This window comes from Amblyraja radiata, chromosome 7 (assembly GCF_010909765.2).
Source record: "Amblyraja radiata isolate CabotCenter1 chromosome 7, sAmbRad1.1.pri, whole genome shotgun sequence".
Classification (NCBI taxonomy): Eukaryota; Metazoa; Chordata; class Chondrichthyes; order Rajiformes; family Rajidae; genus Amblyraja; species Amblyraja radiata.
In genome coordinates, this window is record NC_045962.1 from 34,437,621 (window position 1) to 34,452,978 (window position 15,358).

Sequence of the window (15,358 nt, forward strand, 5' to 3'; positions counted from 1 at the left end):
CATTTCCGTAATCCACATTTTAATTTTTCCCCAAAATTTAAGTATTAATTTTTTTGCAGTTATTAAACTGTACTCAAGAAAGTGTCTCTGGCTTATTGTAAGGTTTGTGGTATGTTCTGATAATCCTAATATTATTAATTTTGGATCTGGGTCCAGTTGATTATCGATAACTTTAGAGATAATTTAAAAAATGTCCGCCAAAATGTTTTGCATTTTTATGCAAGTTACAAAAGTATAAGTGAAATTGGCTTCTTGAAATTGACATTTATCACAGAGAGGGGAAGTACTTGGGAAGGTCCTATTTAATTTTGTCTTCGAATAGTGTAATCCATGTAATATTTTAAACTGTATTAAGGAATGTCTAGTGTTTAACGAGCAGTGATATATATGTTGTAAACTTTCATCCCATGTGTCTTTCATTATGGGTTGAGCCAATTCATCCTCCCATGCTCGTCTATATGACTCTGATGACGGAATGTCAGTATCTGAAAGGGTATTATAAATATAAGATATTAATTTATTTGTATTGGGATGTTAATTCAGACATTCATCAAGGATTTCTGGGCCCCTAAATCTATAATCTTGCGTATGTAATTTTACATAATCTCTAAATTGTAAATATCTAAAAATATGCACTTTAACCACATGTGATTTTTTTCTATTACAAATCCCAAATCGTGGAGGCAAATAAATAAACGACGGGTCTTTGTCCCAAACATTATGGAGGGCACTGTAGCTAATGCCCTTTAATCCAGGCAGTAAACTGGCACACGGCAGCACGGTGGGTTTCCCCTAGTGCTCATTACAAAGATATGCGGGTCTATTGGGTAATTGGCTCTCTGTAAAATGCCAGTCATGTGTCGGGAGGGGATGAGAAAGTGGGATAACATAGAACTAGTGTGAATGGGTGATTGATGGTTGGTGTGGACTCGGTGGGCCGAAGGGCACGTTTCCATGCTAATCGCTAAAAGAAACCTCTTGGGACCATTTTAAACGCTGCAAAATTTACAAAGCATTTTACTTACATCTAAATCTAGCTCCATCTCAACTCTAAATGATGAGAGCCAATTGTAGTAATCAACAGGTCTTCCTGTCACCCAAACGTTGTTTCCAATTCCACTTGAAGGCTGCATACCAAGCCACAAGCGTCGTGGCAGTGACGGTAAATGAGATACAATAAAATCTGTTAATCGAAAGATGCAAACAGATTTGAGATCAGCTTCAGTCAATAAAACAAAAACAATTGTAATGTGTGCAATCAGTGCTTTCTTTTTCTAGGTATAAAGATGCCAGAACAGATATCATCCCTTACTGGCTATGGCAGATATCAGATTCAGATTCAGATTCAATTTTAATTGTCTTTGTCAGTGTACAATACAGAGACAACGAAATGCATTTAGCATCTCCCTGGAAGAGCGACATAGCAAATGATTTGAATAAATAATAATAAGTGTCCGGGGGGGGGGGTGATTGGCAGTCACCGAGGTACGTTGTTGAGTAGAGTGACAGCCGCCGGGAAGAAGCTGTTCCTGGACCTGCTGGTTCGGCAACGGAGAGACCTGTAGCGCCTCCCGGATGGTAAACAGTCCATGGTTGGGGTGAGAGCAGTCCTTGGCGATGCTGAGCGCCCTCCGCAGACAACGCTTGCTTTGGACAGACTCAATGGAGGGGAGCGAGGAACCGGTGATGCGTTGGGTAATTTTCACCACCCTCTGCAATGCCTTCCGGTCGGAGACAGAGCAGTTGCCATACCATACTGTGATGCAGTTGGTAAGGATGCTCTCGATGGTGCAGCGGTAGAAGTTCACCAGGATCTGAGGAGACAGATGTACCTTCTTCAGTCTCCTCAGGAAGAAGAGACGCTGGTGAGCCTTCTTGATCAGAGTTGAGGTATTGTGGGTCCAAGAGAGGTCATCGGAGATGTTGACTCCCAGGAACCTAAAGCTAAAAACACGTTCCACCTCCGTCCCGTTAATGTGGATGGGGGTGTGCGTGCCGCCCCTGGACTTCCTGAAGTCTACAATGAGCTCCTTGGTCTTCTTGGAGTTAAGGGCCAGGTTGTTGTCAGCGCACCATGCTGCTAAGTGCTGGGCCTCCTCCCTGTAGGCCGACTCATCGTTGTTGCTGATGAGGCCAATCACCGTTGTATCATCTGCATACTTGATTATGGTGTTAGTACCATGTACAGGTGTGCAGTCATAGGTGAAGAGGGAGTAGAGGAGGGGGCTCAGCACACAGCCCTGTGGAACGCCGGTGTTCAGGGTGAGGGTTGAAGAGGTGTGCTTGTCTAACCTAACAGACTGGGGTCTGTTGGTTAGAAAGTCCAGTATCCAGTTGCAGAGGGAGGGGTCGATGCCCAGGTTACCGAGTTTGGTGATCAGTTTTGATGGTATAATGGTGTTGAATGCTGAGCTGTAATCGATGAACAGCATTCTTACGCAAGTGTCTTTGTTGTCGAGGTGGGAGAGGGCGGAGTGAAGTGCCGTTGAGATGGCATCCTCCGTACTCCTGTTCTTGCGGTAGGCAAACTGATAGGGATCCAGTGTGGGGGGTAGGCAGCTTTTGAGGTGTGCCAGGACCAGCCTCTCGAAGCACTTGGTGATGATGGGGGTAAGTGCAACTGGGCGGAAGTCGTTGAGGCTTGCCGCAGTGGAGTGTTTTGGCACTGGCACGATGGAGGTGGTTTTAAGGCACGTGGGGACAACTGCTTGGGCAAGTGACAGGTTGAAGATGTCAGTCCAGACGTCTGTCAGCTGCGCAGCACAGGCCCTGAGCACGCGCCCGGGGATTGCCGTCAGGGCCAGCAGCTTTACGTGCATTAGTCCTACTCAGTGCCACGTATACGTCGTAGGGGGTGAGTAGTGAGGGGTTGGTGATCGGCAGGTAGCACAGCCTTGATGGCTGTCTCTAGATTGTCCCTGTCGAAGCGGCCATAGAAGTGATTAAGCTCCTCAAGGAAGGAGGCGTCGCTGGATGTGGGGGTGGTGTTGGAGGGTCTGTAGTCCGTGATGGCCTGGATGCCTTGCCACATGCGTCGGGGGTCGGAGTTGTTGTTGAAGTGCTCCTCAATCCTGAGCTTATGGCAGTGCTTGGCCTTCTTGATGCCCCTCTTCAGGTTAGCCCTGGCTGAACTGTAGGCTCGAGCATCGCCTGACCTGAAAGCGGTGTCCCTGTGATATTGATATACAACCATGATATTGTTCTATTTCAAAGTTTGGGAATGCTGCCCAGTGTTCTGGCACACAGCAGTGATCTGTTGTTCCTCACAAAGTCTTTTGCCTAATTCAACTCTCAAAGTCAATAACATGACGTATTTTCCATAGGGTTGGTTTTGAGGCAATTGTCAGGACATGCCTGGCATTTGGCAGCCAGGCTAAACTTTGAGATCACCAACAGCCAGCATATTTAATTTAAGGATCTGACTGCCTAATTCATTTAATAAAATATTAAAAACTTTAGTGATCTTTTTGTTATCGCAAAAATTCTAAAATAAGTTTAACTCTTTTTAAACTTTTTAGATGAGGTGCGTGTGAGTACTGTCACACAAAAAGCACCGCATGTGGCAAACAGTATTATTTCACACTCGTCTTCCCACTTCAACTCTCATAGTCAATAACATGGTGTATTTTCCATCTGGGTTGGTTTTAAGGCAATTGTGACTTGCGTGGAATTTGGCAGCCAGCCTATACTTTGAGATCACCAACTAACAGCTCATAAAATTTGGAGATACATTTTTATAACTCAAAACTGAAAAGTTATAAGTTTCGACATGGTATCTGAAACGTGGTGACTCTTGTGTACTAACTCAGTGGGGTCTGCTGCCTTATGCTCTTCTGCTTAATATAATTGTGCCCAACATATGGTAGGAATGTCACTGAACTGTATGTAAAGAATTTCACTTTACTTGGGTACTTGGGTGACAATAAAGTACCATTGCTTTTCTCTCCTTCAGCTCTCCCCCTCCCCCACACTCCCTACTTTCAGTCTGAAGAAGGATCCCGACTCAAAACGTCACCCATCCTTTTTCTCCAGAAATGCTGCTTGATCACCACCGGGAGGCGCCAGCAATGGCTACCTCGCTAACAGTCTGTCTGTCCCTTCCTTCTCTGTTGTTTCTTTAGTATGTGTTAAATGTATGTTTTTAGTGTTCTCTCAGCTTGTGTTATGTGGGGGGTGGTGGGTCAGGGAAACTTTTTTTTAAATTTCTTACCTCGACGGAGATGCGATTTTTTTCCGTATCGTATCTCCGTCCGCACTGCGGCCTAACCGTGGAGTTGGCGGCCTTTGCTGGAGACCGACTTCGGGAGCTCCAACCGTGGGAGCCTGCGGACTTTAACATCGTGGAGCTCACGGTCTCTGCTTAGAGACCTGCTTAGAACTCCAAGCCGCAGGAGCTTCGACCGCCCCGACTGCGGATGGTTCAACTGCCCCCACTTGGGGAGAAAAATGAGGGAAGAAGATTTGACTTTATTGCCTTCCATCACAGTGAGGAATGTGGAATCCCCTGTGGTGGATGTTTATGTTGACTTTTATGTGGTTGTGCCTTGTTGCTTTATTTTTAGTATGGCTGTATGGTAATACGAATATCACTGTACCTTATTTGGTACACGTGACAATAAAAGACCTTTGAAACCTCCGCTGAGTTACTCCTGCACTTTGTGTCGCTCTTTGGTATAAACCAGCATTTGCAGTTCCTTGTGTCTACCACTGAACCATGTATTGGAGACACATGACACGAATGCTCCCTGCTGGCCCAGATTGATATTTCAGCCATCTCTACCACTTCAGTACAAAAAGTTGTTTTTAAAATTTGATTTCTCAATTGAAATGAACTGTGCCTTGCACGGCAGTTTCTCGGAAGCACTGATAACCCATGCTCGTTTTAATCTTCATCTCCCAAACAACTACATGGTTCAAGAGTCAAGAGAGTGTCAAGAGTTTTATTGTCTTATATACCAAAACAAAAGAATTACATTCTTACTTGCAGCAGCACAACGGGTTTGCAAACACAGTACTCAATAGATAATATAATAAACAAACATTATAAAGTCAATAAATTAAAAACCCAACAATGTGCAAAAGAACATTTTCAATTTCACTTCAACCAAAGCTTCTTTGTAGGACAATCATAAGCAGCAGAGTGTTTCAAGAAAAACAAAGTGTTGGAGGAACTCAGAAAGTCAGGCAGCATCTGTGGAGCTAAAGGGAATGTTTTGTGTAGGGACACTTCTTCAGACCAAATGTAGAAAGGGGGTAGAAAGCTGGTAAAGAGGTGTGGGCAGGACAAAGGCAGGGAGGAATTGATTGGCAGATGGATGGAGTAAGTAACAAAGGACAGAAGGACAGAAGGGAAGGGGAGTGAAATGTGAAGCCAGAGGGAAGGATATAGGTGGAAGGGGCAAGGGGGAGGATGAGAGGGAAATGAGGGACTCGAGAATGGGAGATGAGTGTATGACGGAGAGGAATGAAGCAGGGTGACTGGTGGTGATAGTGGAAGAAATGGGTGTTGGAGGCAAAGTAACAAGAGCGGGGGTAAGGGGAGTACTACTTTACATTGGAGGATTCAATGTTCATACTGTGGGTTATAAGCTTCCCAAGCGGTCAGTGCATGCTGAGGTATTTGTTTCTACTGCCGACAGCTGCTTTCTTCTTTTCTCTTCCACAAGGTCTACACTTTAAACCCAAAATGTCACCTCTCCATGTTCTTCAGAGATGCTGTCTGACCCGCTGAATTATTCCAGGACTTTGCGTTTTATTTTTGATGTCAGCACCTGCAATTCCTTTCTTTACATACAGTGCCCTCATTTGCCTCTGTACTCCACAATTTGAGATTTGTAATAGAAACAAATCACATGTGGTTAAAGTACACATTGTCAGATTTTAATAAAGGCCATTTTTATACATTTTGGTTTCACTATGTAGAAATTACAGCTGTGTTTATACATAGTCCCCCCATTTCAGGGCACCATAATGTTTGGGACACATGGCTTCACAGGTGTTCGTAATTGCTCAGGTGTGTTTATTTGCCTCCTTAATGCAGGTATAAGAGAACTCTCAGCAACTAGTCTTTCCTCCAGTCTTTCCATCACCTTTGGAAATTTTTATTTTTGTTTATCAACAGGAGGACCAAAGTTGTTGCAATGAAAGTCAAATAAACCATAATGAGACTGAGAAACAAGAATAAAACTGTTAGAGACATCAGCCAAACCTCATGGGCCTGGCCCACTTGGCAAATTTTTAGGCAACTGTCATTGTCGTAGCAGGTCACCGAAAAAACTGTGATAACCTACGGCATCCTGGCGACAACTTACGACAGCACCTACGTCAGGAGAAGTCAAGCTACGCTCATTGGCGTCAAACCCACTGTCGGCAAAAATTTTTCAACATGTTGAAAATTTAGCGGTGACCAGAAAGACGCTACGACTTTTTGCGCAACTGAGGAGACTACTCCCGGCGACCACCTGCAATTTGCTAAAAAATTGCCTAAGTGGGACAGGCCCATTAGGCTTACCAAAATCAACTGTTTGGAACATCATTAAGAAGAAAGAGAGCACCGGTGAGCTTACTAATCGCAAAGGGACTGGCAGGCCAAGGAAGACCTCCACAGCTGATGACAGAAGAATTCTCTCTGTCATAAAGAAAAATCCCTAAACACCCGTCCGACAGATCAGAAACACTCTTCAGGATTCAGGTGTGGATTTGTCAATGACCACTGTCTGCAGAAGACTTCATGAACAGAAATACAGAGGCTGCAAGATGCAAACCACTGGTTAGCTGCAAAAGTAGGATGGCCAGGTTACAGTTTGCCAAAAAGTATTTAAAAGGGCAACCACAGTTCTGGCAAAAAGGTCTTGTGGACAGATGAGACGAAGATGAACTTATATCAGAGTGATGGCAAGAGCAAAGTATGGAGGAGAGAAGGAACTGCCCAAGATCCAAAGCATATCACCTCATCTGTGAAACACGGTGGTGGGGGTGTTATGGCTTGGGCATGTATGGCTGCTGAAGGTACTGGCTCACTTATCGTCATTGATGATACAACTGCTGATGGTAGTAGCACAATGAATTCGTAAGTGTATAGACACATCCTATCTGGTCAAATTCAAACAAATGCCTCAACACTCATTGGCCGGCGGTTCATTCTACAGCAAGACAATGATCCCAAACATACTGCTAAAGCAACAAAGGAGTTTTTCAAAGCTAACAAATGGTCAATTCTTGAGTGGTCAAGTCAATCACCCGATCTGAACCCAATTGAGCATGCCTTTTATATGCTGAAGAGAAAACGGAAGGGGACTAGCCCCCAAAACAAGCATAAGCTAAAGATGGTGTAATACAGGCCTGGCAGAACATCACCAGGGAAGACACTCAGCAACTGGTGATGTCCATGAATTGCAGACTTCAAGCAGTCATTGCATGTGAAGGATATGTAACAATATACTAAACATGCCGACTTTCTTTTACATGATATTGCTATGTCCCGAACATTATAGTGCCCTGGAATGGGGGGGGACTATGTATAAATACTGCCGTAATTTCTACATGGTGAAACCAAAATGTGTAAACATGTCCTTTATTAAAATCTGACTATGTGCACTTTAACCACATGTGATTTTTTCTATTACAAATCTCAAATTGTGGATAACAGAGGCAAATAAATAAACGACGGGTCTTTGTCCGCAACATTATGGAGGGCACAGTAAATTTGTTTGTTCTTTTATTGTACTATCGATGAAGAATTAGTTTCATTCTACATCCTGACTGTCTCCTCACCGTTCTCCTACACTGTCCCTCTGGCTGCTGGACTGCTGCTGGGTGCCTCGCGCTGTGCACAGTTTTTCCTGATTGATTGCTCCCATAGTTTAGCTTAGAGATACATTTCTCATTAGTATTCAACTCATAACATACCTTGTTCGACGGAATTGGCTATAGTTGGCAAGTTACCCCCAAGGCTCTGACAGACACGTTGTCCATGTTCCCATGAAAGACGTTGTGGCATTATAAAGTTGTAGCACTGGATCAAATAAGTTAAAAATCATATCAATATAATTTTGTTACTTGCATAGAATCCTACATTATCCTTGTATTACAGTACAGCACAAAAAACAAGTCGTCTGGCCCACAATGTCTGTGCCAAACATGATGCTAAGGCCATCTCTTAGCTACCTGCGCATAGGGACAGGCGCATAATCCATAATCCTTCCATACGCTGCATATCCATATAACTATCCAAAAGCCTCAAAAGTCATAATCGTATCTGCCTCAACCACCAACCCTGGCAGCGTGTTCCTGGGATTCACAAACCTCAGTTAGGAAGGAAAGAGCATTCACGTCGCAGCCCTGTTTCCACCAATCTTTCCACCACCACCACACACACACAAGAAGCGCAAGGCAGACACCATTGTATGCAGATGCTGAGAAGTGTGTTTAGCCCTGGCTGAACAAATTCTAATCTTGTGTGTGGACTCAACAAGACGACGAACAAACCTCAGCGTAAAAAAAAAAAAAATTGCCCCGCACGTCTCCTTTACACTGCCCTTCATTTTAAAGCTATGGCCTCTAGCATTTAATTTTTCCATCCTGGGGAAATAGTTCCAACTGTCCACCATATCTATACCTCTCAATTATAAATACATATATAGTTTGACACTTATAAGAAAGCCTCGACTTACATTATCGCCGAAGGGGATCCAATCACCTGTACATGGACTGCCCTTATCACCAGTTTCAGGAGACCATGGCTCCAGTGACGATATATTGAGCTTTTGACAAATAAATGGAAGGCGCCTGAAGCAGTCTATTTGTTCATGATATTCTGTGGGGGGAAAGACTGGAATGTTAAAGACAAAGCATTAGAAGTTGTTCGCACAATCCTAAAACTAAAATGGTGCTATGCTTTTGAAAATCAGGTTAATCTTGAGTAGAGCAATCTTAGACATTTCCCTCGGGAAATAAATCTGACTTTGTCTTCTTCTCCCCATCACTCTTTTACTGGTGTAAACCCTCTTCCTCCCACCACAAACAACATCATGGAACATGCAAAATTCATCAAAGGCAGGTCCAGAAGGTCTTGGTGGACTGAGCGCAGGAGTTTGCAAAATAGTCGCCTGGTCTACGTTTGGTCACTGTGCTGTAAAGGATGCCATGTCGGGACCACCAGATGAGTTTAGAGGTAGTGCAGGAGAACTTGTCCCTCACATATGGGGTTCCCTGGGTTGTGCGGGCATTTAGAGAATGTACGCATGCCTATAAAACCTCTCTCCTACCTCCTGCATGTGACACCTGGTTCTTGGCCCAATGGTGACCCCTTTGCAACAAGAATGTTCCTCCTTTGGGCACTGTTGCTCAGCAAATCCTACAATTTCCTGCAAGCTTTCTCTCACCTATCTCCCACCAAATGTAGTGTCCATTCACCTAGCATCACATGTGCAAGACCCACAACAATGTTTTAATGCCAAAATAAGAGCCTGGGATGTGCTTAGTTGGGCCCTTTGAAGAATGACGAGAAACTGACGGAAGGCCTAGATCTTCAGTTATTTGTGGTCAGGAAAATCTAGAGTTGAGAATGCTATAGGAATTTGTGTGGGCAAACTCTCAAAGAGAGTAAAGGAGGAGGCATCCATTAGGGAATTCAGAGGAAGTCAACCTACACAATGAACGCATCTGGAGGTCCCCACCACAGGGAGTGGTTAAAGCAAGTACTGGGTAGTTTGCTGTAATCTAGAGGGAGGATGGAATACTGTGCATATCTCCCAAGACCCGTCTTGGGCCCAGCACATTGATGCAAACATAAAGTAAGCCCATTTACCTCCTTAGAGGTTTGAGGAGATTCAGTATGTTGCCAAATACTCTCTCGATCTTTGACAGGTGTACAGTAGAGCATATTGACTCGTGGCATTGTTCAGCAGCCCGAACCTCCAGGAACAAAGGAGATTACAGAGAGTGGTGAACATTACGTGGTCAATCACAAGGGATCTGCAAGAGGCACTGCCTCAAAAAGGCAGCCAATATCAAAGACTGACAACACCCTGGCTACCCTCTCATACCCTGCCATCGGGAAGAAAGTATAGGGGCCTGAAAACCATGACCATCAGGTTCTAAGAATAGTTTATTCCCAACAGCCATCAGGCTCCTGAATATACACAACACTAACCTCAACTATTAACTTCCATGTTCGTTCTTTGGTTACACTACAGATTTATTGGGGGGTTTTCTGCACTAGTACTGTGGTTATTAATTGATTGAAGTTTTGTTTATTATATTTTATCTGTGTGTACTACATTTTAAGGCCTGTTATGCTGCTGCAGTAAGAATCTCATTGTTCCGTTGATGGTACATATGAGAATTAAAACACTCGACTCTCTCGTTTCCTATGTTATGCGAATAGATTTTGAGGAGATAAAACCAGAGCATAAACATAGTGGACTTGTTGGGCCAAATGATCGGTTTCTGTCCCATGTATGCTACATAATTTTGCAATTTGTAACAAGAAGGGCAAGAGGAAAGAAGGATTTTTGCAGGGACTGCAAAAGCACACAAAATGCACAAACACATAAAAGGAAATTCATGTTATGAGAAAAAATTTGGATAGATTTGGCTTGATAAATGGAGGTTAGGAATAGAGGTTATAGTGGAATGGGGTTAAACAGCACACACACATTTGGTTGATCATTCTATCGACCTAAACATCAATAACATCATGCACAGGTTAGAAGGTATAGCTATAAAGGAGAGGTTGAACAAACATGGATTGTTTTCTCTGAAGCATCGAAGGCAGAGGGGAGACCCGATAGAAGTTTATAAAATTGTGAGAGGCATGGATGGGGTAGCCAGTTAGAATCTTTTTCTCCACGGTGGAAATATCAAAGGTTAGAGTGCTTTGTTGAGGCGAGAGGGACAACATTTGAAAGGAGATGTGCAGTTAAACTTGTTAAAAAATAAATAAACACAGTGAGTGGTGCTGGTGGGGACAGATACAAAAGAGGTATTAAAGAGGATTTAGATAGCTGCATCAATATGTAGTAAATGGATGGAAGTGAATCACGAGCAGGCAGGGGAAATTAGTTTAACTGTACATGTTCAGCACAGACATTGTGGGCTGAAGGGCTGTGCTGTTGTATGTTCTATGGTTATTAAAGGTGACTCAAAAATAATAGTCTTCAGGAAAAACAACAGCATCGGTAAAACAGGAGATCTAACTACTTGAGAAAAATAATCAATTATACTTAAAGCAGTACAATTGCTAAAATATGTTACATAAATTTCATATAATTGAAAAAATGAACCAGAAACTTGAATACATAATAAAGATAAACAAATAAATTGCTTACCTCTCCACCTCGCATAATATGGGGTTATAAACCAACAATCCCTGTACTGGTTGTGGAAGGATATAAATCGGTGGTAAATGTCATATGGACTCAAACTAAAAAAGGAAGAAAATATGAAGATGTCACAGTACATTATATAATTGTTTTATTAAATAGAAGTCGGTTTCTGGTTAAAATATTCCCCCCTTTCCTCCAAGGTTGAAAATAATGGCATATATTTTTTTAAATACAAAATTGCACAGAAGTGCTTCAGTCACAAAATGGGAAAATTGGCCAGATAATCCAAGGGAGATATTCGAAGAAGCAAACAAATAAGGAGTTTACTGTGGTTATCATCATGGCCATATACATCCCACCACAGGCTAATGCTAACCTAATGCTAGCACAGCTGCACTCGGCCATCAGTAAGCAGCAGGATGCTCACCCCGACGGTGCCTTCATTGTTGCAGGGGACTTTAATCAGGTCGACCTACGAGCTGCACTACGCAAATTCCACCAGCATGTGCAGTGCCCTACCAGGGGCTCAAACACGCTGGATAAAGTGTACACCAACATCAAGGACGCTTACAGAGCTCTCCTCTGCCCATCCCTGGGACAATCCGATCACCTCTCACTGTTTCTACTGCCTGCATACAAACCCCTCATCCGCAAGACCAAACCTGCAATAAGGACGGTCAAAATATGGCACGAGGACGCCACCCTACAACTCCAGGACTGCTTTGATCGTACCGACTGGGACCTGTTTGCACAACAGGCAACCAGTGGTACAGAGGTAGACTTGGAGGAGTACACATCCACTGTGCTCTCCTACATCAACTGCTGTGTGGAGACTGTCACAGTGGACAAGCAAATAAAGATGTTCCCAAACCGGAAACCCTGGATGAACAAGGAGGTTCAGGATCTGCTAAGGGAACGCAACAATGCCTTTAAATCCAGGGACACTTCTGCCTACAGTGCGGCCAGGTCGAACCTGAACAAAGGCATAAAAAAGGCCAAAGACATCCACATGCAAAGGGTGGAAGACCACTTCAATACCGCGGACGCCTGAAGCATGTGGCAGGGTGTCAGGGACATCACTGACTACAAGAGCAGCCCCGCCTGCCCCCACGGTGATATCACACTGGCCAACGAACTAAACACCTTCTTTGCCCACTTCGAAAATGGCAACACCACCAGGAGTGGAATAACCCCGGCCATGGCGGAGGGACAGGCCTTAACACTGAGCACTCAGGAGGTAAAGTGCGCTCTGCGTAGGATCAATCCACGCAAGGCTGCTGGCCCGGATGGAGTCCAGGGAAGGGTACTAAAGGACTGTGCTGTACAGCTGGCGGAGGTATTCACGAGAATCTTCAATCTGTCTCTATCTCTGGCAACGGTCCCCAATTGCCTGAAAACAGCCACCATAGTGCCGGTGCCGAAAAAGTCTAAAGTCACCAACCTGAACGACTACCGCCCGGTTGCCCTAACTCCAAACCCAATGAAGTGCTTCGAAAGGCTGGTCCTCTCCCACATCAAATCCAGCATCCCTGCCTCACTGGACTCTCATCAATTTGCATACAGGGCAAATAGATCAACAGAGGATGCCATCTCTCTGGCTCTTCACACTGTCCTGACTCACCTGGACAGACAGGGCACGTACGTGAGGATGCTCTTCGTTGACTATAGCTCTGCATTCAATACGGTCATCCCCACCAAGCTCACCACCAAATTCCATCAGCTAGGCCTCAGCTTGCCGATATGCGATTGGATCCTGAATTTTCTGACGGAGCGACCGCAGGCAGTGAGACTGGGCCCGCACCCGTCCTCCACTATCACCCTGAGCACTGGCACACCACAGGGCTGTGTACTAATCCCCATGCCCTACTCCCTCTTCACTCACGACTGTGTTCCTGCATTCGACACCAACACCATCGTGAAGTTTGCAGATGACACAACAGTGATTGGGCTGATCACCAACGGTGATGAAACAAAATACAGAGCGGAGGTGCAGAACCTGGCGGACTGGTGCGCACGTAACAACTTGTCACTAAACACCTCCAAAACCAAGGAGCTGATTATTGACTTCAGGAGGTCCCATAATGGAGAATATGCCCCAATCTCCATTTACGGGGAAATTGTGGAGAGAGTGTCCAGCTTTAAGTTTCTGGGCACTCACATTTCAGAGGACCTCACATGGTCCACCAACACCGCTGAGCTGGTCAAGAAGGCACAGCAACGACTGTTCTTCCTGAGGACATTAAAAAAGACTGGTCTGCCCCAACAGCTGCTGACAACGTTCTACCGCTGCACCACAGAGAGCATATTAACGTATGGCATCTCTGTGTGGTATCTCAGCTGCACGGAGGCGGAGAGGAGAGCTCTTCAGCGCGTCGTCCACAGAGCGCAGAGGATCATTGGGACACAGCTACCAGCCTTGGAGGGCATCTACCACACACGGTGCCTCAGGAAGGCCGTCAGCATCCATAAAGACTCATCACACCCCTGTAACGGACTGTTTGAACTACTTCCCTCCGGCAGACGTTACAAGGCCTTCTACGCCCAAACCTCCAGACTCAGAAACAGCTTTATTCCCAGAGCTATAGCGGCTCTGAACCGGCCCTGCTGAGTGCCCCCCACCCCCCCTGGACTGTCTCCCTCGGATGGTCACGTCACACAGCTTATTTATTTATTTTACTTTTCTTTTACATCGGTTGGAAGCTGCATACTAAATCTCGTTGTACTGACGTGCAATCACAATAAAATATATTATTATTATTATTATTAAAGGAGGATATGGGAGAGCAGTAAAGCCCCTGTCCCACTTACGAGACCTAAACATCAACCTCTGGTGACCTTGCCCACCACCCATGGTTTCCATGGGGTCACCGGAGTTTTGGTCACTCTCCCTAATGGTCGAAAGTGGTTTCCACCTGGTCGAGGCTTCATCTAGGTTGCTGCTATTTTTTCCATCATGTTTAAAAACGGCATCGACTAAAAATAGGTTGCCGTTTTAAAAATCGATAATTTTTTTGTCGCAGGTCTAGTTGAAGCCGGTTTTCTTCATAGTCGAGGAAGGTTTTCAACATATGCGTGGGAGGTGGTAGGAGGTTGCAGGTCACATCGACCAATAAATTCAATTGGGGAATTGTCAGGGAGTCAGTTCCAATCTTGTCATCGATGACAAAAGTTCAAAAGGTTTCATGGATAGGTTAAAGATAAAATGACAGATTGAAAGGAAACAATCTTTAGCCACAGTTTTGTATATCTTGTATACTTACAAATGACTGTGCATTACATTATAATAATTCTGTTTCCCCACCACTGTGGCAACATAAGAAAGTGCTTAGAGGAACACTGCAACTATCGTATTTTGGATGGGAATAGGGTAGCGTCTGTGATGAAGGAACCATTCAAAATGTCAGGTACTGTGAAGGTCAGTAGTTTTAAGGGAACAAGGTCAAAGCAGCACATGGAGATCTTGTCAGTGTAGTGAACATAAAGGAGGCAAGTGTAATGTGTAAGAAAGAACAGCAGATGCTGGTTTAAATCGAAGGTAGATCACAAAATGCTGGAGTAACTCAGCGGGACAGGCAGCATCTCTGGAGAGAAGGAATGGGTGACGTTTCGGGTCGAGACCTTTCTTCAGTCTGAAGACAAGTGTAAGATGGTTCAGAACAGGGGAAATGAAGAAGTTACAAAGACAACTGAACAAATGATCTTCATTAGGTCAGGTCGTTAGTGTGCAGAGATAGAGAAACAGATTTAACTATTTTGAGTTAATGACTTCTCATTGCCATTAAATGTTTCTCTTAACAGATACTGCTTGACTTTCTGAATATTACGAGCCTTCTCGATTTTTATTTTGTAGCATAATAAATAATGGGTTTCCAAGTTGAAACTATCAACTTTTCCATTACAAAGTAATATGAAACAAATAAAATTTATATTGCAGATAAATTGAATACTTACGATGAAGAAAAAAGTTGGAGAAAATGTCAAACATTTTAAAATAAGCCCATGAATGGGACAGCTCCATAACATCTCGTCCT

The 15,358-nt window shown here is 44.2% G+C and overlaps 1 protein-coding gene across 2 annotated transcripts in view; it reads right to left on the reverse strand.

Annotated features, from left to right (window-relative positions):
• Positions 1-15,358, reverse strand: part of ly75 (lymphocyte antigen 75) — a 128,752-nt gene that overhangs the window by 29,092 nt on the left and 84,302 nt on the right. The window contains exons 20-23 of one of the 2 annotated variants that reach the window (XM_033024132.1): positions 11,331-11,425; positions 8,673-8,830; positions 7,909-8,014; positions 1,026-1,183 (exon numbers count right to left, since the gene is read on the reverse strand). In XM_033024132.1, the coding sequence (XP_032880023.1) occupies positions 1,026-1,183; positions 7,909-8,014; positions 8,673-8,830; positions 11,331-11,425 (517 nt within the window). The remainder of the gene's footprint in view (positions 1-1,025; positions 1,184-7,908; positions 8,015-8,672; positions 8,831-11,330; positions 11,426-15,358) is intronic. The other variant, XM_033024133.1, reaches the window with a different exon arrangement.